Source organism: Vombatus ursinus, unplaced genomic scaffold, assembly GCF_900497805.2.
Source record: "Vombatus ursinus unplaced genomic scaffold, bare-nosed wombat genome assembly UNPS02014852.1, whole genome shotgun sequence".
Lineage (NCBI taxonomy): Eukaryota > Metazoa > Chordata > Mammalia > Diprotodontia > Vombatidae > Vombatus > Vombatus ursinus.
The window spans coordinates 9,562,244-9,589,676 of NW_020954630.1; the positions used below are offsets into that span (position 1 = coordinate 9,562,244).

Below are 27,433 nucleotides of genomic sequence, written 5' to 3' on the forward strand. Positions count from 1 at the left end.
AAGAGGGAGGGGCCTTAAAACTGCACAACTCTTCCCAGTCTCACTTTTAATTATGGGAAGCCTATGACTGACATTCATTTACCCAAATGATTCTTGGTGAGTTGGGAATTGAAGGAGAAGAAAACAAGTGCTGCTTATTAGTCAGAGAGCTTAAAAAAAAAGCATCACAAAGAGTAGGCTCTAATGTGTTATCAGGGTTAAAAACAAAATAACCAATAAAAGAAACTTACACATCATTAAGGATGTGGGAGCTGAATTCTCTGTGCCAAAGAATGGCAAAAAAAAACTCAATTGTAAATACATATTCATATTCACTTAAATAAGGAGGACAACAGGCAGAAAGACCCCTGACATTGACACTTTTCATAGGTTGCTCATCAGCCTTATTCCATCATCAATCGGGCCAGCTCTGTTTATTAAAACATAAAAATGCTGCTGGGGCAGTTTGAGAGGCATTACAGTGGAAACACACATGGGGATGAACTGAAATGTTCTCTTTCTCCACCTGTCTCCCTCCTGCCTCCCAAAATCACTTTATTTTACTATAAGATTATAATTTCTTCCCAGTCTGGAGTCAGGAAGACCTGAGTTCAAATCTGGCCTACTAGCTATGTGACCTTTGGCAAGCTACTCAACCTCTGCCTCAGTTTCCTCATCTGTAAAATGACGATAACAATAGCACCAATCCCGTAGGGTTGTTGTGAGGACCTAATGAGATACTAATTATAAAGCACTTAGCACACAGCCTGGTACATAGAGAGTGCTATATAAATGTTAGCTATTATTGTTATGCTTTCCACAGTGGAAAGACAGACTCCAAGACTTTCCAAAGAATCATGGTCAATAGACAGAACAGAATGACGTCCTTACCAAGATCATGTGACCGGTGGAAATGTCCATGTTGGATTGGACTGGTTCTTCAGACCAGGAAGAAGTGCTGCTCCGTGCAGAAGGACTAGGGATGGGCCCATCGCTGAACTGTGATGAAACACTATTGATACGGGAAGTATGCAGTGGCTCTGGGTGATCAGATGTCTTGACAGCCATGCGCTGACGGCATAGCTCCTAGAACATAAGAAGAGAGAAGAATAAATGCTATATATTTTTTCTTATTAAAAGAACAATACAAAAGATTGGACATAGTGAACAAAAAAGGGAAACATTTTATGCGGTCCAATACGCACCCCCCCCCAAAAAAGAGATTTGTGATAGACTAAAAAAAAAAGATAAAGGAAAAAATGAACCCCAAAATCTCTCCCCTAAAACAGTAAGTGACAAATAGGAGCAATTCAATGGCATCACAAAGAACAAAACAGAACAGTAACTGCATAAGATAATGGTGAAATGTCTAAGCAAACAGTCAGATACATTAAGTTTCTAGGTTTTAAAAATCTTGATCTAATTGCCTAATAGATCCCCGATTACATGGGAGCCTAGATTTAGAGCTGGGGTGGGGGGGAACCTTAGTGATCACCTAGTAAACCTGATAATTTACCAATGAAGGAACACGGTAGCAGAGAAGGAAAGAAATGTCAGAAGTCCCGAGTTTAACTGGCTCTGCCACTCACTGCTTATATCAGAGGGAGGGGTCTTTTCACTTCAAGCAAGCTTGATACGGGTCTTATATCCACAAATGATTCCAAAATGGCTCTGTAGCACAGTATGACTAATCAGTATGTATCTTTTGCACATATTAGCTACTGATTACTTGTCTTTAAGAGGGGTTCTGGAAAGCTGTTTGCCTCTGGCTAACAAATGATCATATCTCAAGTACTCAAAAGGACTCAGTGGCTACAGTTTTCCACTTAGAATCAAGAAGACCCAAGTTCAAAATCCTGCCTCAGAGACTAGCTGTGTGCCACTCCCTCCCCACCCCCCTCAAGCTACTTAACCTTCCTCTGCCTCAGTTTTTTATCTGCAAAATGGGGAAAATAATAACATCTACTCCATAGTGCTGTTGTGAGGATGAACCGAGTTAATATTTGTAAAGTGCTTTGTAGACTTTAAAGCACCCGTGTACATGCTAGCTATTGTTGCTATTATTAAGACAGGATAAACATGCTTCTTTTGTCCTGTGAAAATAATTGTAACCCAATGACAGCAAAGTAAAGCATCAGATAAAGGAAAACTTTTTAAAAAAAAATAGTTTGAAAAGATTATTTAAAAATACATTCATTCAAAAGCAAACTGCTTCAAGAACTGATTCATCCATGCTCCCCTTCTCCTTTTCTAATCTTGGTGGCAGTGGATCCTGGCATCCAACGGGAGGTCATACCACCAACCTGAATCTGACCTGAGACATCTATCAAAAGATGTCTCAGCACCCCAAGGCAACAGCCAGAGATCACAAAACACTTCCACATTTCCCTTCTCCTTCTCCCTGCCATTAAAGACCTTTGTAATGCCAGCTGACACTTTAGAGAAATCTTCTCTTCAGGCACAGCTCTCTGGGTGAGATACCTATATGCTGCTGAATTTCCCTTCTCCACCTGTTCATTAGTAAGCACTTCTTTACCCAGGTTCTTCACGAAGGGGCCTCTCCTTCTGTTGCTTGGATCCTACATGAATTCTGAGTCCTCCAGTTAAAGCAACTGGTGGCAGTGGAGATTATTGTGGGCTCAGGGGAGTAGGAGGATAAAAGACGGAAATAGGTGAACTTTAGAAAAAAAAAGAAAATATTGCTGTGAGGGAAAAGATCTTTAATAAAAGGGCAAAAGAAAGAAAATCAGATGAAACCCAAGCTACGACTGCCTAGCACTTTCATTTTACCCATATATTTTCAAGTGCTTATTGCCTTCCAGATCATTTAAAGATGACGACTTTATTTCCAATTTGACACGTACAAGTTCTCCACGAATCTGACAAAACTGGTTGATAATTTTAATAAGGTAGAACTGAATGACAGTAGGAACCTGCCCAAGTATATCACCTCATTTATTTCAGACCACACGGAATGCTATGTGAATGGGGTGGGGGTAGGGGGGAGCCCAAGTAAAGGGGTCTACAATGCCTGTAGTTTCATATATCCAATTTAGAAATGCACCAAGTCCAACAAGTGCTTATTATCATCATCAGATAATAAAGAAAAGTGGCTGCAGAAGCAGGAAAGAAATCATGGGACATATTTAAAAAAATGAGCTGTTAATAAGGTGAAAGGGGTTAAGTTTCTTAAGTTTTATCTATTTTTTAAAAAATCTCATTTTCAATCAGTATCTGTGTTGTGAATCTGCAGGTGATACAGGAAAATTGCAACAGAGCTAGGTAGCACAGTGGACAGAGCACCTGGCCTGAAGTTAAGAAGACTCATCTTTGTGAGCTCAAATCTGGCCACAGACAGCTGTGTGACCCTAGGCAAGTCACTTAACCCTGTTTGCTTCAGTTTCCTCATCTATAAAATGAGCTGGAGAAGTGAATGGCAAACCACTCCAGTATCTTTGCCAAGAAAACCCCAAATGGGGTCACAAAGAATTGGACATGACTGAAAAATGACTGAATAACAACTATATTACTCATGCAGATATAACTTCCTTCTAAATCTCAGGATCAGAGAATCTCAGAGACCAGCTAGTATAATCTCTTATTTTACAAGATGAAGAAACTGTCCAAGGGCTAAAGTGACTTGACCAAGGTCACACAGCAAACTAGTAGTAAAGCTAGTTTTTAGAGTAGCAGGTCTCTGACTAGAAAAGATGGCTTTATTTGGAGTTAGTGGCTCTAGGGCACAGTTTAGTCATCAATAAAATAAGGGGACTGGAATAAATGACTTTAAGACTCCTTTCAACTCTAAATATATGATTCTGAAATTTTGATTCTTTCCATTATACCATAGTAAGGAGGGAGGAGGGAAGGGAAGAAAGAAGGAAGGAAGAGAGGTAGAAAAAAAGGAAGAAAAGAAGGAAGCAGGGAGGTAAGGAAGGAGGGAGAGAATGAGAGGAAAAAGGAAGGAGGGGAGGAAAGAAGGAGAAAGGGAAGGAAGGAGAAAAGATAGGAAGTAGGAAAGGAATGAAGCAAGGAGGCAAGGAAGGAGGGAGGGAAAGGGGGAAAGAAGGATGAAGGGAGTGAGAGAAAGAAGGAAGGGGGTAGGAAGGAAGAAGAAAGGGAAAAAAGGGAGGGAAGAAGGGAAGGAAGGAAGAAGAGAAAGAAGGAGGAAGAAAATAAAACATGGGAGGAAAATATTGACTAGCTACAAAAAGCATCTACCCATTACATCTAGCATTTGCTTCATTAACCAGAAGTTAGCTAGTGGGGGTAACAGCTAGGAGTTAGAATCAGTAGGGTTTCAAAATCAGAAGGATTGGGGGAAAAAGCATGGGTGGTGAATCCCTTAAATCCTACTGGGAACTAGAAACAAATTGTTAAGGGTGTTTTGTTAGAGTTTTGTTGACTTTAAGAATTTCCTTCTGTGGCATTGAGCACCCTATCCTTGAATTGTGTGTGTGTGTATGTGTGTGTGTGTATACCACACATACATACACACATATATGTGCATGTATTTGTGTGTAGACGTACACATATATGTATGTGTATGTATATGTGTTATGGATTTGTGTTATCCTTCATATGTGAAAACCATCCTGCTAATGTTGTTTCTGTGTATCAGATGAAGGGGAATACTTAAGATTCACAATCCCTTTAAGATGGATGACCTGTATAACCTGCCTCCAATTATAGCTCGAAGAATCTTCTGTCATTTTGACCTTAGAGGGTTCTCATTTCAGTTCCAATGAGGGTCCCTTCAGCTCAGGGTGGTCTAACCATTGGAGTTGCTTTCCAGTCATCAATGAAAAAAATTACAGGGCTTTAATTTGTGCTTCTCTGCAGGTACTAAAAGTCAATCTTGCTGCAATGTGCTTGACTACAGTTGTCCAGTGAAATCCTGGGCTCTTCTGCCATGATGCTATTCTACCATGGCTACAATTTAGAAAGAATTCCAAATTAGAAATCATGAGATTAAGGTTCCCATGCCTCTTATTAGTTTGTGACCTTGGGCAAGACAACTTAAACTCCATATCTTAATCTGACATTTAAAGGGCATATAAAGCCCTCCATAATCTAGCTCCAATATACCTTTTTCCGACTAATTTCAAATCTCTTCCCCTCAAAGCACTCTATGTTCCAGTCAAATGAGCCTGTCTGTGGTTCCCTCTACAGGGTATTCCATTTCCGTGTCTGTCCCTTTGCTTAGGCTGTCCCCACCTCCTGGAAAGTTCTCTCTCCTCCCGTCTGCCTCTTGGAATTCCTACCATCTTTCAAAGTTCAGCTCCAGTACTACCTCCTACACGAGCTTTTCAAAGCTCTTTACCTATATTATCTCTTTCGATCCTTATAACAATAATGTTGTGTGGTAGGTATTATAATTATTTCCATTTTGAAGATGAGGAAATTGAGACTCAAAAAAAAAGGTTAAATAACTTAGTGAAGAACACAGATATTGCAAATATCTGAGATGAGATTCAAATCCAGCTCTTACTGACGTCAAGTCCACCACTCTTACCTATTACACAACAAAAGACAGTGAAGATGGGATCAGCTAAGAAATCCAGGAAAATATTCTAAGATTTTTTCTTAAAGAACATTACTTGTCAGAATAATGGCATTTACCAGGGATATCACATATATAATTTTTGGTCTGAAGCATAGCAAAGCTTTTTATGTCTCTCAGTTCCACCTTTAGTAATGCACACCTCAATGCTGTCGCTATTTAACTAAGAGCTATATCTGACTCTAGATTCAGTCGGTTCAAAATATCCCAGCAGGGACTTAGACATACAAGTGCCACTCCCTATGGGGATAAAAATCAATGAGCTGTGGTGGGTTGTCCTGACCCTATGATCCATCCACATATATTTCTGCCAAGCACGAAATATACATCTTTTACCACTATGTACTTTCCAGGTGCACATCTCTGTAACTCCTCCCTGGGAAACTCTTGTGTCAGTTCTGCTACCTATAAAACCGAACTTTCATTCCCGGCTTCCCCACTTCCCATTTCCTCCCATTTTCATACCCAGAGGACATTTTATAATCATAGGGAGAATCACATGTTAAATAAAGAGGCAGCATTGAAAAGAAGGAGTTTGCATATTTGAGTGCCCCCAAAGCTTCCAAGAAATAACATTATATACTCCTCTTCAGAAGTTCTCTAAGTAATGAGTTTCTAATTAATAGTGAGTAAAGTTGTTTTTAATAGGGCCAATAGCTACTGGTCCATTTCTCTGAACTTTCAGGATTTTTATTTCAAAATAAAAGAAGATAGAACATGATAAATAGTAAGTAACACTTATACTATGTTTTATAACTCAATACTTTATAGCCAGTATTCCATTTGATCTTTGCAACAACCTTGGAAGATAGGTAGGGTCCGAGTATTATTATCTGTTGCCATTTTGCAAATAAAGAAACTAAGGTTCAGAGAGAGAGGAATTGACTTGCTCAGTGTCACGTGACTATTATGTAGCAGAGCCAGAACACAAAGCCAGATCTTTGGATTCCCAAAATATGTTTTTTTTTTCCATCACAGCACAGCTGGTGTTTAAGGGATTAGAGATAAAAATTGGAGACCTCTGGAATGTTTAGTTGCCAGTGGTCTTGCCAGGGTCAAGGAGGCAGACTTAATGGTCTCTCAAAATACTTTCAAGCTTTATGATTCTGTGAATACATTTTGATAGCACTTTATCCAGATATGAACATCCAACCACTGACCAAATCCGTGTTCCTCTCTGGCAGGAGAGACAGTTTCTGAATAGAAGCCTCTTTTTTTTCTTCGTAACACTGCAAGGGCATTGCCTACTATCTCATCATGGCACTATCTTTGTATACAGCCTGCGTATATTTGTCATTCCTCATTCTAAAAGTATCATCTATACCTTAAAAAAAAGCAATTGCAGCACACACAGTGATAAATGAAAGCATGATCTGACTGACCCTTTAGGCTATGATCTAATGGATGGGTTGGGCATAAACATTTATTTAAAATGTAATTTGAAGTTTACGACGTTATTCCCCATTACATGGGAACTGCTATCAGACTGAGGTACTTCCTCTGTTTTTATTGCCCTACATTTATTATCAAACTTATGTGGAGGGCACATGCAGTATATTATAGAAAGCTAATATCAGCGTGACACACACACAAATACTATAGCCATGATAAATACTTTATAAATAATGCCCAGTTAAGTGAGTTTAAAGCATAGAGTTATGGTCATCTATGGAGATCTTTTTATTTAAGCATTAGATAATTGATAAATAAACTTAACAATATAGGAATGCTGTGAAGGAACCCTGAGATCAGTCCAATTATATTTTGAAACTTTCTTAATTTATAATCCTGGCGGGGAACAAGAAAAGCAATAATCAACAAAATATCCTGTATCGGGACTATGAATACCCTGAAATCGAGGTTATGTGGGGGTGTGCAGTTCCCCCAAGAATATTAACTACACAGTGGCACAAATTTGGAGCAATCAAAATGCCTTTGCATTTACATATCTTGCATATACCTAGTTATTTTCAAGTTGTCTCCCCCGTTAGACTGTAAGCTCCTTGAAGGCAGGGACCATTATTGGTCCCCTTCCATTTTTTTTGTCCTTGGCCCTTAGTATGGTGCCTGACACATGGTGAGTGTTTAATAAATAAGCAAAAAAAATTAGTAATTTCAGATTTGAACTTACTCAGCAGAAATAACAAGATTTTTAAAGTTTGTTATCTAATGGCAAGAGAAGATTACCCTATACCTATCAGACCCCTTTCCTTGTAACTTGCTATAACATTATTAAAAATCATTCTATGCTATAGGAGGGTAGATGGTGCCAGAGGGGATTGGACGGGGCCTGTGTCCACAATTGGGGTGAAGGGGAAAGAGCAAAATTATAAACTTTTCTTTGCTTCTGTGTTTTGGGGTTTCAGCTACCATAGCTTCCTCTTTGGCTTCAGTGAGTAGTGCTTAACAAAGGGAGTCTGGCTAGTGTCCTAGTGTGCAGAGCTGGTGGAGTGATGAAGGCTCACTTATACATCATAACACAGCCAACAATCCTTCTTAAAGCTAGGGGAGCATGGAAGCCCTGCAGCAGGCCTCTCCATGGAATGCCTGACATGATTCAGTAACGAACTGAAACATAAAGATGAAGGTAAAAGGCAATCCCTTTATCTCTCTGGGCCTCAGTTTTCTCATCTGTAAAATGAAGGGGTTGGATCGGATGATCCGAGGTTTCTTCTCAAAGTTCTGAGGCTCCTTTCAGCTCTAAATGGATGATTCCATGCTCTGCCAATATGTAGAACCGTAATGCTCAGTTTGTTCTAGATCATACGGAAATTGTGATATTCAGCCAAACCAACACCATAGCATAATGACTAACCTCTCTTGCTGTCGAGGCAAACAAGGGCACTTCTGCAAGGGTCAGTATCTGGTAACATTTCCAAGCCTCTTAGTTCACATAATACCTCCCATCCCCATACACATACACAGGCATGAACATCCTAGGTCATTATAAGAAAAATATGTTAACATAAAAAATGAAAAAGAGTTCCAAATTTTTTCCCCAAATTCCAAAGTTTGTGAAACACTGGTTTCAGAACCACATACTACAGTTACTATATGCTAGTTACTACATAAAGAGTTACCATACTGACTGTTCTAATGACTTCACACCTTCAGGAAGAAATTTCAGACCTTTAGACCTCAACTTATCTGTTTCTCCATTTATAAGATGGACACATTCCTATGAATATATATATATATATGTATATATATGTATGTACACATTTGTACATGGAGGGGATCAGTGAAATAGCAGTAGCAAAACACTTAAAAGTTCTTCAGGAGAAACATACTATTTACAATAATTTCCTAGAATTGTCATGCTGTAGAGGGTCTCAAATCCACAACAGGGATTGAACTGTGTCTCTATATTTTGTAAACAAATATTATTCAAGCAGCAGCAGCAGCAGCAGCAGGTTAAAAGAATTGGGGATCAAATCCAAGAGCATAAATTTCAGCCCATCAGAGTACACAAAATCAATTATGATCAATTCTATTTTATTACATGCCATAAACATTGACTGAATATTTACTATGTGCAAGTCACTGTGCTAGGCTCAGAGGATGCCATACGATAACAAAACAGAATGGTCCCTGCCCTCTACTGAGGGAATATGATAAATCAACAGATACGTAAATGCAGAGAACATACTAAAATAATTGAGAGTGAGGAGAGGGAGAATTCTAAAAACTGGGGAGTGGGAAGGAATCAGTGTAGGAGGAGGCACCTGAACTGAATGGGAATTCCAAGATTCAGAGGTGTGGAAGGAGATTGTCTCAGGCCTATATAAAGACATGGTGATGGGAGATGGAATGTTGGGTACAGGAAAAAGCAAGCAAGCCAGTTCGGTTGAAATGTAGAGTATACGATAGGGAATGAGGTGAAATAAGTCTAGAAAGAAAGTCTGTAGAAAGATGTTTGTTGTTCAGTCATTTTCAATCATGTTTGACCCTTCATGATCCTATTTGGGGTTTTCTTGGCAAAGATACTGGAGTGGTTTAGCATTTCCTTCTCCAGCTCATTTTACAGATGAAGGGACTAAGGCAAACAGGGTTAAGTGACTTGCTCAGGGTCACACAGCTAGTAAGTGTCTAAGGCTGGATTTGAACTCAGGAAGATGAGTATTCCTGACTCCAGGCCTGGCTCTCCATCCACTGTGCCACCTAGCTGCCCCTATTGTTAGGGGCCTTAAATAGCAAACCGAGAAGTCTATATTTTGTTTTGAGGTAATAGGGAGTCATTGAAACTTCTGGAACAGGAGAAAAACATTGTAGGGTTTATGCTTTAGGAATACTGATTTGACAGTTGTGCAGGATGGACTGGGGGAAGGAAGGACTAGAGACAAGGAGACCAAGTAGGACAGACCAAGAGAGGTGATGATGATGAGGTCCTGGGGTGATGATGAGGCCAGGTGAGCAGAAGCGGTATGGGAGAGCAGAGGTGCTCAAATTGCAGTGACGAATATATAGTCGTGGAACTTGGATTTAAATGCTGGATGTTTTACTTACTGACTTTGTTACCCTGGCTAAGTCTGTTACCTCTTCTGGGCCTCAGTTCTCTTGCTTATTGAATAAGGGAATTGAATCAGATAACATCTAAGGTGCCTATCAACTCTTAAGTCCTGTGATCCTACAAATATTTGGAAAAGAATGGATGTGAGAGATGTTAAAACTGTCAAGCTTGGCATCTTTACAGAAGGGCTGGAGGGGAGGGAAAATGAATATTCCAGGATGATTCTGGGGCTGCAAACCTAAGTGGCTAGAAGGATGTCCTCAATAGAAGTTAGAAAAGTTATGAGGAGAGATGGGTTTAGGAAGAAAGATTAGAGGCGCCATTTTGACAAACTTCTCAAATACTGATGTGATATCAGAGCTCTAAGGGATGCTAGATACCACCTAGCCCAATCCCCTTGTTGGAAGCAGCTCAAACTGATAGAAACTTGATGACATATGGCCATATGTGTATCCCACCCTTTCCACATCTGACATTGGGAACAATAATCAAAGCTAATGAGAACTCTGGAAAGTATATATAATTTCTCTACAACTCAACTAACCATTCTATGACATCTCTAATCATAACATGTCTTCCCCCCACAGAGGAAAATATGCCCCTATTTACATCATGTTACTCCATTGGATATAAGTCCCTTAAAGGCTGGGACTGTTGTGTTTTTGTATTAAAAAGAGCTTAGTACAGTACCTGTCACATGTAAAGAGATTAATAAATGCGTTTTTATTCCTTCATTCATTCAAATAATTTTGCCAAGGTCTCATAGTCAATGGCAGGAATGCTATGAGGTTCCAATTCTCCTGACTCTGTGTGCCTTCCATATCACACCTTCACTCTAATCAAAATGTCATGGATGGTCATAGGTGACCATGCACTCCACAGAAGTACATCATCTATAGGAAGAAATGACGGCATTGGAGCATGTACTCAGATCAATTCTCAATGGCAACTATTTAGCAAAGGAAATCTTATGTGGGAAATAGTAGCAATTTTTCTTATTAAAAAATTTTTCCAGCACTACATTCACCACAGCACTCCTACACAGCAATGTTTCGCTTCATCCTAAAGGAGTCAGAGATACAATATGGGGGCTCTGCTTCTTTCTTTAAGCAGTATGGTAGTTATCAAACAAGGCAAAGCACAGAATGGCTAAACACAGGGTGTGCAATCCCCTCTATCGTGAAAAGGCAAAAATAGATCTTTGCACAGCTTGGTGCTGCCTCCGTACACTCAAAATCATCTGGAGGCACTGAGTAAGAGAAAACATCCATCTACTCCTGAGTGTATTCAGGCTGCCTAATGCAAACACATAAATCTCAGAGTTGCATCTTCCCATCAAATAGAATTTGCCAACCATGCCTTCAGGATTGAAAGATTATCAGGTGCAGCAATAGAAAATTCATAACTACCAGACTGGATGTAAACTTTGTTCAACACTACCTAGTTTTACATTTCCAGGGTAAATTCCCTTAAAAGTAAGGCTATGAACTAATGCTGGAGAGAGAGACACAGAGAGAGAGAGAGAGAGAGAGAGAGAGAGAGAGAGACAGAGACAGAGAGAGAGACAGAGACAGAGAGACAGAGAGACAGAGAGACAGACAGAGAGACAGACAGAGAGACAGAGAGAGACAGAGACAGAGAGAGACAGAGAGAGACAGAGACAGAGAAAGAGAGAGATTGAGATTGAGATTCTGATACCTAAAGCATCTCTTTCTCAATGAGCCAAAGTGCATACTTAACTACTAAAAATAGAACACGGGTCTTGGCCTAATTCTGGGTGGGACTTTGAATATTTGACACTTTATAATGCAATTCGTAAAATAAGCTGAACAGCAATGTAGGGGCAGAAATTTAGTCACACACAATAATGCAAATGCTTCATTTCTCAACTCTGCATCTGATGGGGGAAAATTACAGAGAGTGGGAATCACTCTGAGAGAAAGGACCTGTCATTCTAAAATTCTGCCAAAAGAAAGATCAAACCTGAAATGACTAAAAAATACCTCTTTGCACCTTTAAGGAACAATTGGAACAAAGCAGCATATTGCCTAAGCAAAAACACAAAGGATGGAGAGGAATTTTTAGGGTGTTATGGAGGATGTAATTAGTAGTAATAGGGCAAATTAAGGAATAAATGGACACTGAAATAGAAAAAAAAACCTAAAATGAGTTCATTATGATGTGCTGAGAAGGGATAAAGGCCAATTTTCTTGCATTATTGGCTAAATTACTAGGAAAATATTGGAAAGGGACAAACTTCTATCGGGTGAGCCTTGATCACTTATAAACTGCCAAGTCTGTTTCTACTGTTGAAACTTGTGCCCTAACAAAATTTATGTGGTGGTTTAGTTATGGATTATTTAAAAGAAAATTATTTCTTTCACATATTTCTTTCCTAATTTATTATGGTTATACCCTCACACATTTTCAGTGCATTGTAAAATTAAATGTGGCTTAGAAGGAACTAATTATGTGCTCAAGATATGCTATTAGCTGATTATAATATATTTGTAATATAACATGATATGTTATAACATAATGCTAGCAATTAGCACGGAAAAAGTAATGATTTGGGTTACCGGTGTGATTTTATATCAATATTCCATTCATCTGTCACTAAAGTCCTCTTCTGAAGCCTTATGATGGCATGGAGGTAACCCAGAACTCAGGAAGGCTATGAAAAATGGAGCAGAATTCCCAGCAGGCCCTACTATCTGAAAAGCTGTAAATAACCACAAAGATGGGCTGTCATCTGAAGACTCGGAGAGGCTCATAATCAGAAAGTTAGGCATGGGAGATAAATTTGGGGGATTACTACAATTCATGAAATTTTCTCTTCTTTTTGTTTCCACCCACCTATACTCACTCAAAATGCAATGTCCTAGAAGAAAGAAACCAGCTCACTTTTATATTGGTATTTGTATCCCCAGTGCCTAACAGTGTGTCTGACACACAGTAGGTGCTTAATGAACGCTTATGTACATTGACTGATTGACTCTAGTCATTGCTGAAGTTTACTATGTGTTTTAGTTGAGGGAATTCCCACACCAAGGAAAACAGATCTTTCGAAAGATAGCAGTGAGTTTTCTCTCTATGAAAAAAAGTATTTGATTAAAATTGCTCTAGGGAAAAACGAATGATAACTCACATTTAAAATTTGCAGAGAACAATTTGTTACAACAACTCTGTGAGGCAGACAGTAAAAGTATTATCATCTCCAGTTTACAGATGAGGACACCAAAGGTGAAAAAGTTTAAGTGACTTGTCCAAGGTGACATAGCCAATAAGGGGCACTGTAAGCACTCAGAATCAGATTCTTTCACTCCAGGTTCAGCATTCCTTTCACTACATCACAAGGCCTAAGTTTGCATTTAGATACACATAGAGAAACAAATACAGGTAGAGAAATATGTGTGCTGTCAGTCTCTTCAGTCGCATCTGACGTTTCATGACCTCATTTGGGGTTTTTCTTGGCAAAGACACTGGAGTGGTTTGCCATTTCCTTCTCCAGTTCATTTTATAGATGAGGAAACTGAGGCAAACAGGGTTAAATGACTCACCCAAGGTCACACAGTTAGTAAATATCTGAGGCCAGATTTGAACTCATAAAGATGAGTCTTCCTGACTCCAGAACCAGAGATCTATCCACTCCATCACTTAGCTGCCCTATATGTGTGTACATATGTGTGTGTACATATATACATATATATGTGTGTGTATATACGTATTTATATATATATGTATATACACACACACATATAGTCAGGAAGGCTTCTATTATCAAAGAATGGTTTATGACATTATCATAGCCACCATTTACATACTGCTTTAAGATTTTTAAAGTGATATAGATATGTATTTTTATATGTATGCCTGTATATATGCACACATGTGTATATGTACATACACATATACATACACTTTTACATTTATATGTGCACATATACATATAGACAGACACAGACAGACACACACATATATATGTGTATATATGAAATTTCATTAGATCTTCACAACAACCCTATGAGATAGGTGCAACAGGCATCACCATTCTCATTTTATAGACAAGGAGAAGAGTTCAGAGCCTCTAAAAGAATTACCCACACACATAGTTAGTGGGTATCACAGGCAGAATTACAACCTATGTCTCTCCTGACTCCAATTTCTAAGTCCGATTTTTTTTTTCGGTTAGGTCACACTCCATACTTAATACATAAGAAGAAAGTTTCTACTCCTGTTTTTAAAAGTAACATTTGAATGACAGAAGAACAGAAATTCCCACAGAGGCCTAAGATAGAGTAGATTTATTAGGTTACCTTGCCCCTAAACTAACCCAAAGGAGGACTTGATTCCTACAATAGAGTTGTACGAGCTCTGCCCCATATAATTTTAAATGACTCAAGCAATGTGGCCTCCGTCACTTCTCCTGGGATACTATTTCACAGTCTAATAAGCTTTACGGTGAGGAATAATGTAATGCTTTGATAACTTTTTATTTTAATGGATGGACATCTCACACATGCACACAGAGTAAAATCCAAATGTTTCCTTACAGTTATTCCTAGGGTCAGGTTCAGAGAGCTGCCATCAGGGCTGGTATTGATCATGTATCTTAAGTCAGAGGTGGCAACTCAGGCCTCCTCCTCCTCCCCACTCTTGACATATAAACGAGCACTTAATGCATCTGGAAACCTATCCTTCCACAGTAAAACTATTTGATGGATCGTTTTAGGCCCACAGAATTGTTAAATGGACCAAAACAGCTCCACCACAAATAATACTGACATAATTACACTGGTGGAATTTTCTAATCTCATGTTTCTACAAAACAATCCTGTAAAGCTACGTTAAAAAAATTAGCCTAGATACATCAGAGTTATGTTCTATAATTTATTTAAATTCAGAATAGCCTAGAGATAAGACATCTCTTCCTCTCCTCTCTCTCTCTTTCTCTCTCTTTTAAGGCAATTGGGGTTAAGTGAGTTGCCCAGGGTCACACAGCTAGTAAGTGCCAAGTGTTTGATCTGAGGCTGGATTTGAACTCAGGTCCTCTTGACTTCAGGGCTGGTGCTCTATCCACTGCACCACCTAGCTGCAACTGTCTCTTCCTCTCTTCTGACTATTCAAATCCTACAAGGTCCATCTTCTACATTCTAAAGGCTTCTCTGATTACTACAGGCCACAAAGTTACCTTAATCTTCTCTTAACACCTATTGCCCTTAAGGCCAGTCATACAAAAATCAGTACTAAATTATATGTCGAATGAGAGAGATGAAGATTAGATCTGTGATTTCATTACTACAGGGAAATCCAAAAAGGAGGAAACTTCCTGTACCAAAGCATGCTAGCATCTTCTTGGCAACTTTCAGGCTTAGAGATTTGCTTAGAACAGTGAGACCATAAATGATTTTTCCAGGGTATCCTCACAGCCGGTATGTAAGAGGCAGGATTTGAACTCGGGTCTTTCTGACTCTGTCCACTCTATCAAGCTAGCTTTCTTGTTAGGTGATACTGTTTTCTAGTCACTGTATTTCTTAAATACTCAACCTTGCTCTCACAGAGTCAGTCCAGTACTCAGGAGGCTGTAAATAAGAAATAGACACCTACACAAATAATATGACATTCTGGGGAAAATTAGTAAATAGACCACTGGGTTTGTCCATTGCTCCAACGGTGAGAACAATTTAATGGAAACAGGACTGAACTTTGAACCAAAAGAACTATATTCTAACCCCAGACTTGCTATCAGCTATGTATTTAACTTTTGGCAAATTATTTAACCTCTCTGGCCCTTAGTTTCCTTGTGCATAAAATGAAGATATTGAATAATCTCCAAGGTCATTTGCAGTTCAAGGACTCTAAATATACACACACACACACACACACACACACACACACACACACACACACATATATACATATATACACATATATATTTGAATACACAGTTACTGCTACACATAATCCACCTCTGCTACTGCTAAAAATGAAAAGGGTCATCTTATGCATCTTGTATTCTGAGCATTTTCACTGGCTGTCTCTCATGCCTGGATTTTGCTCCTTCCTCATTTCAGCCACCTGGCTTCTCTGGCTTTCTTCAAGTCTCAGTTAAAGCCCTACCTTCTGAAAGAAGTCTTTCTTGTCCCTCCTTAATCTTAGTTCCATCCCTTTGAGACTAACCCGAATTTATCCTGTCTACATCTTGACTGTACATAATAGTTTACATGTTTTCTCTCCTGTTAGACTGTGAGCTCCTTGAGAGCAGGGACTGGTTTTTACCTTTCTTTGTAGCCCTGGTGCTTAGCACAGTGCATGGCATGTAGTGGGTGCTTAATAAATTTCTATTAATTTGACTTGCCCACCCCACTTCTTGTTAGAAAGAACTCCTATTTCTATTCTTGCCCTAACTTCTTGTGTTAGGAGAGAAAGAAGTCATTCCAGTCATTTGTTTTGCTCCAAATAGAGATAAGGGGGAAAAAATAGTTTAACAAATAAAAAAAAAACATAGGCAGTTGACAGCTTCTAACATATGTTTTATTTTTCTAAATTAAATTTATTTTATTCTGAACTTACGAAATAAAACAAGCATTTCATAACATAGAACAGAAAAAGATGATTGCACGTGAAACTGAAAATCTATTATGCACAACTTGCTATTCCTTTTTAAATATATAAAAAAGTTATCATGTAATTTTCTTTTTTTCCCTTTTTTTCTCCCCCATCCTACCATTAGACACAAATGTGTGTGTATGTGTGTATATGTGTGTGTGTGTGTGTGTGTGTGTGTATGTAAAACCATTCTATACCTACTTCTATTTATCAGTTCTTTCTCTGAATATGGATAGTGTTTTCCTTTATACGTCCTTTGTAGTTAATTTGGGTATTTACAATAGTCAAAATGACAGCTCAAAGTTGTTCTTTAAAACAATGTATTTTCTTTATTATAAAAACAGTTTTTACTTAGGTTTTTAGAATAATCTCTCAGACATCAATTGAAACTGAAAAAGTTTGGCTTCAGACAGAGACAAGAGAGAGAGAGAGGAAGTGAGTATCTCTAATTAGATGCACAGCATACTGTAGGATTGCCAGCTGACAATGTAAAATGTCCCTGCCAGAGACCTTTGTGAGTCCAATCCAAGAATGAATACACACTGAACTTCTCCAGCTCCCTTCTCTGATGACTTAATGTACAATTAAGTTCTAAGATTCCCAAAGGATCAGCGATGCCTAGGAAGTCCATGGATTCAGCTTGACCCCCATGAATAAGGTTAAATTCCAGAAGTCCCATAGGCTTTGCTCCTCTGCTTTTCTGTTTCAGGTTCAGGCTGCTTAAAAGATGCCAAGTCAATAAACAAAGAGATCATCTCCCCTTCAGTGGCTGTCTGATATCAAGGTGTGGACAGTACTTTTCTATGAAAAACTCATGTCCCTTTCCTATCCTTTTGTTTCCCCCACAAACACTGAACTCTCTCCTTAAACAAATACCATATATCAAATGTAGGGTGTTACGCTAAGCCCTAGGAATTAGGAAGTTACATAATCTTGGACTGAGCTCTAGATGGTTCAAATCAAGATTATATTCTTTCTTCTCTGGTTTGAGAAGGAACTGAACTGCCTTAGTCCAATCATTCAACAAGTATTTATTAAGCACATCATACTTGCAAGGCATGTCACTTGGTGATCCCATCAACTCCCATGGGTTCAATTACCATCTCTATGCAGATGATTCTCAGATTTATATAGCTAGCCTTAGATGTTCTTGGAAGCTAGTCATGCTTCACCAACTGCCTTTTAGACATCTTTAACTGGATGTCCCATAGGCTTCTCAAACTCAACATGTCTAAGACAGAATTCATTATCTCTCCCTCAGCCTCCCTATTACTGTCAAGGGTACCACCATCTTCCCGATCACCTGGGAGTTTTCAGACCTGTAATCTCAGAGCCATCCTCAACTCCTCATTCTCACAAACCCCAACATCAAATCTATTCCCAAATCTTGTCTTATTTCCCTTCACAAAATCTCTCACATAAATGCCCTTTTCTCCCATCAGCACCACCCTCATTCAGGCGCTCATCGCATCTCACTTGGACCACTATGACAATTTTCTAACAGTCCTAAGTCCCTCCCTCATCAAAGACATGTTCCACCCAGTTGCCAATTTTCCTAATGCATTCTCTCACCATAGCATCCTCCTTCCCTTCCCTTTGCCCCAGCTCTAATGATTCCCTATTACCTCTATAATGAAATTTAACTCCTGTGCTTGACATTTAAAACTCTTCATAATATGACCCTTTCTTACTTTCTAATCTTCTTATGTTTTATACTTTATCCTTCCCTTGGACTCTGTGGTCAGGTCACACCGGCCTATTTGATGCTCCTTGAACACAGCACTCTGTCTCCCATCTCCATACCTTTGCACTGTCTGTCCTCCATACTGCCAGTTCTCTGTTCCTCACCCCCCACTTCTTAATTTCTCTGTTTTTCTTCAAGACTCAACTCAAATCTCATCTCCTACAGGAGGTCCTCCTTCCCGACTCCGTGTGGTTAGTGCTTTCCCCTCGCAGATTACCTTCTGAGTCTGTAAGTCAATCTCATAACAGCTCGTGATTATGTTGTAAAAAGTGCAAGCTCCCCAAGGGTAGGGACTGCTTTCTTTTCTTTATATACAGTTCTCTTCCAACTGCCTAGTGCATAGTAAGCACTGAATTAGTGACTGCTGACTGACATTGTCAGGGAAAAATATTACACACTCCTGTCCTCACATAGTTTACAATATAAGAAATTATACAGGTCCAGAGTACTGCAAATTAGAAGTAAATATAAAGAAAGAAAGTCTACATTGCTCTTAGGTGATGAATGGAACTCCCAAGAGTAGTTAGATTTTTGCCAAGCATTGAATAACAAATTGAATTTGGATAGATGAAGAAGGAGGAGAAGGACATTCAAAGCAAAGGGAATAACATGACTGAAACTTCTATTATCTATTTGATCTTGGGCAAGTCAGGTACAGACCTAAGTTTCCTCATTGGAAAAACTGAAAGGACTGGACTCCATGCTGTCCAATTCAACAACTATTACTTAACACCTACTATGAGTGGCAGCTAGATGGCACAGTGGATAGAGTGCTGGGCCTAGAGCCAGAAAGACTCATCTTCCTGAGTTCAAATTTGACTTCAGACACTTACAAGCTGTATATCCTTGGGCAAGTCACTTAATCCTGTTTGCTTCAGCTTTCTCATGTGTAAAATGAACTGGAGAAGGAAACCACTCCAATATCTTTGCCAAGAAAACCCCAAATGGGGTCATGAAGAGCGGGACATGATTGAAACAACTGAACAAAAACAATACGGGGTAGCCTTTGTGTTTCTGGCTTCTGGCACATTCTGGCTGTGGAACATGAGTCAACTCACTCAATGTCTCAGTGCCTCACTAAGACTGTACGGTGTCGAAAAGTTGCTGATATTCATTGGTATAGGTCAATTTGCTCTTCCTGAGTCATATGCATGGGGAAATCACAGTTCCAAACCAGAAATAAGCAGGGCATGCACTGTATTTAATACAAGAGTTCTGAAGACCAAACATGACCTAGTCTCTAACCATTAAGCTATATCTTAATCCATAAGTTTACATTCATTTGAGGATCAGGTGTTCAATAAAGTGCTTTCCATCTTTAAATTCTATAAAAATGAGATACATACATGAGTAGCCATGACACAAAACTGATCATCCTAAGTACATCAGAGCAATGCAGACAAAATGCCACAGTTATTCAGAGGAGGGAAAGCAATCAAGACAGCCTGGCTAATTGGGAGGAACACGATTTTGGAGTCAGAAGATCTGGTTTCAAAACCTGGCTCTGCTATGTCCTTAGACTAGTCTCAACCATCTGGACCTTAATTTCCTGTAAAATAAGGGGCACTGCATTGGTTGATCCCTTTCACCTCTACAAAGAATGATTCTGTAGACAAAGGTGAAAAGGTAGAGGAAATACAAGGCATGTTTTGGGGCAATGGTGAGTAGACTAATTTGTCTGGAAGAAAGATTTTGTTTAGAAGAAAGACAGAAGATTTGAAGACTAAAATGGTATGATGGTGTCCAGGTTGCAGAGGGCCTTGAATGCCAGGCAAAGAAACTGGAACTCAATCTTGTTAGCAACAAAGATTCGTTGAAGGTTTGTACAAGGGAATGATATGATCAAAATAATTTTTAGGAAGCATAATATGGGTGAAGCATAAAGGAGGACCTGGAAAGGGTCTTTGATGGTATCTTGCATTTAATAGGCACTCAATAAAAGGCTGAAAACATTGAATACAATTTTATGCTATAAGGCCTTTAGCAATTGGGAGACCAGTTAAAAAGTAATGTATGAAGTAATAAGGAACTGAACTAAGATGGTAGTGGTGGAAATAGAAAGAAGGATCTTATCACTATCCATCCATCAATAAATCAATGAAGATTAGTTAAGTACCATAATGTACCAGGCATACGCCAGGCCCTACAAAGACAAATAGAAAGAATGAAACAATATCTCCTTTCAAAGAGTCTAATTTTGTGAGGGAAGACAAGAAGTACCTATGGAAATATACAGAGAATAAACAGGAAGAAAATAAATACACGGGAATTAAGGAGAGTGAACACTAGCAGTTGGGGAAAGGCTTAATCTGTGTATTGAAGGAAGAGAGAGATTATAAGAAGTGAAGAGGAAATACCTGGAGGATACCCAGTGCAAAACAAAGGCATGGAGGTGGTAGATGGAGTACAGTGTGCCAGGATTAGAGAGACAACCACGGGGCAGCTAGGTGGCGCAGTGGATAGAGCACTGGCCCTGGAGTCAGGAGGACCTGAGTTCAAATCCGGCCTCAGACACTTGACACTTACTAGCTGTGCGACCCTGGGCAAGTCACCTAACCCCTACTGCCTCACCAAAACAAACAAAGAGACAACCAGTTTCGCTACACTGCTCACTGTGGGAAGGGAGGGAATATGTATTGAGGTTGGAAATATAGAAGAATGCCTGATTAGAAGGGCTTTAAGAGATAAACATGCTAGTATATATTTTAGCCTACAGGTAATAGAGAACCACTGGAATTTATGGAATAAGGGAAAGATGTGGTCACATCCATCCTTAAGGAAAATCACATTGGCAGCCGTGTGAAGGATGTACTTGAGTAGTGAAAGATTTGAGGTAACGTGAACGATAACAACAACAACAAAAAGAAAATCCTTCTGATAAAGAGAATTTTTTTACCATGTGGATGAATTCCTTATTATTTATTCTTTTGTGCATTTAGAGATGGTAGGATTCATTTTCTCTCTAATTCATTGAGTGGTATATCCTAAGATAAATTATAAGATATCCATGCATTGATTACATTTAGTAATAGGTGAAATAATCACCTATTTTGGGCAGCCGAGACAGTTGTTCCTGTGAAGGAAATAAGCTGGTTTAAATGACCTCTTCATAATTATTATTAAATATTTGGTGAATACTTACTACATGACAGGCAATGGGGTAGAATGGAAAGCAGGCCAGAGATGAAAGTGCTAGGAATTGGATTCAAATCCTGCCCCTGATGCTTCCTAACTGTATGACCATAAGCAAAACATGGAACTTCTTTGACCCTCAGTCTTCTCGACTGCTCCAAAGTGTAACTGTGAGCTTAAATGAGACAATATGTATTATATACATATATATTTATATAATATACATATATAAACAGTTTGCAAATTACAAATGGCCATATAAACTTTGCTTATTATTATTATAGCACTATGTTAGGAATGGGGATAAAAAAAATGTGTAACACAGCATCCCTTTCTTTAACAAGCAGAAAAGTTCATTGTGAAATAAGATAGTAACATAAAAGCACAAACAAGAAAAAGTAGCATATGCTAAGTGCCAAACTGGTGGTGCAGACCATATTCATTCCCTCCTGCATGAATTTTTCCAACAAATATTTAGTATGGACCTACTGTGTGCTCATCATTCAAGAGGCACTGCAGGATATTCAAAAGTAAGTTACAGTTCATACTTTCATTGAGCAAGAAAGGAGAGAACCTCTGTGGCCCAGGGCACTCAGAGAAACTGGAGGGTGAGCACAAGTTAAGTGGGTTCTTGGGTAACCAAATTAAGGAAAGGAAACATTTCAGATAGCCATCTTCGAACAAAGAGTACCTTAACGTCCCAGCATCCCTACGAACTCCACTAACACTTTCTATTACCTCTCATTCATTTCAACACTCCCCTTTGTATTTCATTCATCAGTGCATCTTTCACTACTAGACTTCCACAGAGTCTGAGACTGTATATCATCCATCTTTGCATCCCCCTCATCTACTGATGTGGTGCCTTGCACTTAGTAGGTACTCAATAAAAAGCTGATGATATTGAATACAATTTTGTGTTATATGGCTTCTGCTTTCATGATCCTTAGTAACTTGGTGCTCCATCTCTCTCTCTCTCTCTCTCTCTCTCTCTCTCTCTCTCACACACACACACACACATACTCACACACACACATACACACCTGCACATATGTGTTACCTTGGGAAGTTAGGGAGGAGGGGTCAGCCCTGTATTTATGAGAATATTCTTTTATCAAGTAACACAGTTGTCCCCAAAAGTTAATACCAATTCTTACTATATGCAACATATAACCTCCACTTTCATATATATAAATCCAAGAAAACAGGTGTCCATGTGACTTCTCCTTTCTGCTCGACTCAGAAACATGAACAACACCCACATGTTTATTTGTACCTTTCATGTATGTATCTGTGACTGCTTTTGTAACTGCTTGCCATGGACAGTTACATTTCCATTTTCAGAAAACATAAAGTTTCCAAGAACCAATTGTTCCATCTCAAACCATTGTCTCTTACTGGAGCACTCAACTATGTGCTGACTATAAGGCAAGAAAACTGTACCATTAACATGAGAGTTTCCCAAGAGAACACAAAAATAAAGCCAAGTAAGTCATTTCCCTGTAGATGGAGAAGGAAAAAGGGAGAAAGTATCACATTTGGAAGTTAGGGAGGAGGTGTCAGCCTTCTAATGATGAGTCCATTCGTTTGTCTGATGACACAGTTGTTCCCAAAAGTTAGGACCAGTTTATATTATCTGCAGTATATCACCACTAATCTAGTATTTTGGCATTGGTAAGAGATTTGAGATTGATGGGTGAAAGATGCCCTAAATCCACATCTAGAGCAATTGGACCACACAGAATAAGGGAAACATGAAAAGAATAAATATATACTCTCACACTAACAGTTTGAATGTGAAATGTTCAAGGTCAAAAACTTTTTTTTTAAAGAAAAGTTTTTTAGTTTTTTTTTCCCTCACATCTTTATACTTTAGTATAAATTGTTAGTTAAGGGTTAAATTGTTAGTACTATTTTTTTCTCCGTAGAGTTGGATGAAGAGAGCTGATAAAGGAAGCATAATAGGCCAGAAACGTGAGGCAGTTGAGCTTTGTAGGAGACAACAGCCAATTCAATTAACCGTCTTAATTTATGATGTAACCTGGACTCTATTTCCTCCCACCCCAGACCTTCTTGTCTTTCCATGTAAATCCACGGTCTTTCCGTGTAAAGCCTAAATTTAGGAATATTCTTCTATTATTTACTGAGTTCAGCTGCCTTTGAAAAAGAATAAACACAAAATAATGAGATTTCTCTCTTATAGGTTCAATCCAGACTCTACTGTTGATGAAGATACTAATTATAGACACAAATTGATACTAATTCAAAAAAACATGCAACGTGTCTGGCATCCATGCCTGTCAACATTTTTTGTATTTTTATTTTTATTTTGCAGTTGTTATCAAACTGCAGAGAGCCATTTTATATTTGGGCCAATGCTGAGCTCCCCCAGACATAATAAATAACTTTGCATTTTAAAAAAGTTTGTCCTAATAACAAAATTAGGAAATTTATTTTGTCTAAAGACTTGGATTTTCTGACTACTGACTGTGCATATACATACACACACATAGACACACACACATACACATATATGCATATATATACTTACATATATACCTATACACACATATATACACGCATATATACGTGCACACATATATGTGTATATATATGTGTAATGCATGCATATACACATATATACAGGGACATCCTGTATATATAAGGCTGATTACAACATAAAATAAAAATATTTTCACAGAGTCATCTCCCATTACTGCTACCTTTCTAGTCCACAAGGAATTCTTCCCTAACAGTATCATGCATTGTTCTGACAGAGACACATCTTGGCCAGACCAAACACGAATCATCTGGCCTTCCTATGGACTAAAATGTATCAGTTTCTTCCTCACTCTCAGTAGTTCTCCATTGTATTCTGTCCACATTCTTATCTTAAGATTAAAGAAACCCCAATGGGCATTCTAATATTTTCAGCAACAAACACTTAGGATTGCTGACTAGCGAAAAGGAAGAATATGATTTAGCTCACCTCATAGGTAAATGCATACGCCACCCAACAAAGCAAAAAGAGATGGTTATATAATTCATATATATGTATGTATACATACATGTATATTTCTACGTACAAAGTACTGATCTAAGATATAAAATCCATTTGATTCTCAAGCTACTTTATCACTAAAATTATCTCAGTTTTATTAGGCCCTGAAGGCCCTCCATGTCTTGCTTCAGCCTTTCCCAAATTTCCCTCAGTTGTCTAAGTAAATCCTCTCAACAAGACTAATCTTGCCTGGCACATGGCCGCCTCTGCTCACCACTTCAAAAACTCCCCTTCCCCCTTCTCCAAACACCACAATCATTCAAAAGCTTGATCCAGTCCTAGTTCCTCTGTGAATCTTGATCAGGCTAGGGCACAATAATCTAGTAATATTTTTCCTTTGAACTCTCACTATATATAAATTTACTATCTGCATTGTTTATTTGGCACTCAGTACATATTGCCTTGCATTGTTAATTATCTGGTTATACATATCTTGTCTTCCTGCCTAGACTGCAAGCTCCTTAGAGGCAAAGATTACCCCAGAACTTAGCATACTATCTTAAACTTAGTGAATGGGAAGCAGCATAGAACAGTGGAAAGGAGGTTAGCTTTTAAGTTAGAGGAGCAGTTTTCAAATCTCAGCTTTGCCACTCACTCCCTGTCTCTTATCCTCTCTGGGTCTCAGTTTCTTCATTTGTATAACAGTGGGTTGGACTGCATGATAAGGTCCTTTCTAACACTAAATCTATAAGCCTATGATTGAGTATTTAATATTTGCTGATTAGTTCATTAGGCCTCTTGAAGTGAATACTACTTTTAAACACTGAAACAATCAGGAAAAGAGAAACCATACCATATTATTTTTATTTTGTTTCAGGTTTTAAATATAGAGTTTTGTAAGACGTTAGTCACTACTGCTTCAGAAGAATGTTCTTAGATCACTTCTGTGAGACAACTGAAAACAAGCCTACTATAAAATGACTTTCTAGATCAGTTCCAAAATACAGCAATCCATAGCTCCCAGGGCTGCCTGAGGCTCCCTGAAGCAACCATATCTCAATCAGGAATCAAGTATCAGGGATAGCTTATCAAATATCTGCAGTGGCCACTCTATGAGACTGCCCTTGACTGCAGTAGGCATAGTCACCAGAACCCATGAAAGAATCAGAGAACACAAGAGAGAGATTACAGAGCTCATTCTTTCCAGAAGCCAAGGTTAGAAAAGAGGTAAAGAAAGGAGAAAGGACATGTTGAGTACTGGAGAGATGACAGTAACAAAGAACTCCAGAAAAACCATGGCTTTGTGGGAAACACTCAATATAGTGTTTCATCGTCAGGTCAGGATGGACGTCCAGCTCCGAGGACATTCAGTGAGTCCATTCTCTGGCTTTAAAGTGTTTCGTGGCTGGCATTTGGAAACAACTTTTGTCACTCTGACCCTTTCTGGTTTGATTGTGTAATTGGCTTTACTGAGGCTTTTTCTCTTTTTAATATCCAACTTTAATGTTCCTTTGAGGGTCAAGCCATTATCCTTCATTCTACCACCTTTTATAATTTCTTACTTTCTTTTATGTCTGGTATATACATTATGTTAAAAGTCAGGCATTAGTATTTTCTGACAGGCTGCTGCTCTATGTATTTCACCCTTGATAATTACATTATATATAACTTTTACTGTGTTATAATGTAGCCAAAGAGCCCAATGGAGTATAATGCATTTTTAAAAAAGTGTTTTAAGTAGATGTACAGTTGATTCTAGGTGCCTGGATGGACATTTCCTATCTATTTCCCTTTGTACTCCTACCCACTGGAATATGATCTACAGAGATTATGCATAAGAGTTTCCATGAGTGGGAGTGGGGCTGGAGGTAGGACATTAAATTTGACTATGGCAAGTATTATGCATACATACATACATACATACACATTTGTCGATCAAGACCTCCTTTTTCTGGTTTTCACACATATTGAATCTATAGTTGAAGAATGCTCTCATTAAGCATTCTAGTGATTTCTCAGGTTGAGCACAAGAGACAGGGATAACAAACCAAATGGGCTTAGGATTCTTCTGGAGGAATAGATTTTATTCCCTTACCCTCAAGTTGCATAATGGTGAATGAGAATGAAGAGAAAAAAAAAGTTGAGTGGGGCTAGGTTGTTAGGAATGGTGACACATTTTATTGCCCCATTATATTTACTGAGGTATACTTCCTCAGTGTTATCTCATTTTTAATCTTCCTCCTCTTCAATCTCCTTCTTCTACTCCATTTCATTTGGTCTTGTTCCCTTCTCTCCCACCTTCCCTCCCAAACCTGGTATTTCGTTAAGCCCTTCTTCTCTATAGTTTCACCTGGTAATCCTAGAATCTATCCAAATACAGACTGTCATAGGATAAAGGCTTTGTCAAATAGTACTTTGCTCCCTATAACAGGTGTAGACCATCCTATAGAATGGATTTCATCTTTGAGATCAACTCCAAAACTGACCTGACCTCTCAGGGAATCCTTCAGAATGAGGTGGAATTAGGCTTGGAACACACACACATACACACACACACACACACAAGTATGTGTATATATGTGTGTATATAGGTCTGATATACATGTATATGGATATATATGTGTATATACATATGTATACATATATGGATATATACACAGACATACACACACATATATATGTGCTGCACACTCATACACATACTACATATGATTGAAAGGGAAAGAATTAGCTGAGAACTGAGCAGGCCACTACAATAGAGATCAAATACAAGACTACATGGAGATAAAAACATATTAGCCAGAAAGAAGGCCAGAGAGAAGCAGAACACAGAAGACTGGCCTCTTTTTTATTTTTCTGTGCTAAGAAGGCACATATTAGATAGATCCATTTAAG

At 38.6% G+C, this 27,433-nt stretch overlaps 1 protein-coding gene across 1 annotated transcript in view; it reads right to left on the bottom strand.

Annotated features, from left to right (window-relative positions):
- PTPRN2 (protein tyrosine phosphatase, receptor type N2) overlaps nucleotides 1–27,433 on the bottom strand; it is a 1,506,109-nt gene that overhangs the window by 146,132 nt on the left and 1,332,544 nt on the right. Inside the window, exon 14 of the mRNA XM_027841109.1 lies at nucleotides 871–1,065. Within this exon, the coding sequence (XP_027696910.1) occupies nucleotides 871–1,065 (195 nt within the window). The remainder of the gene's footprint in view (nucleotides 1–870; nucleotides 1,066–27,433) is intronic.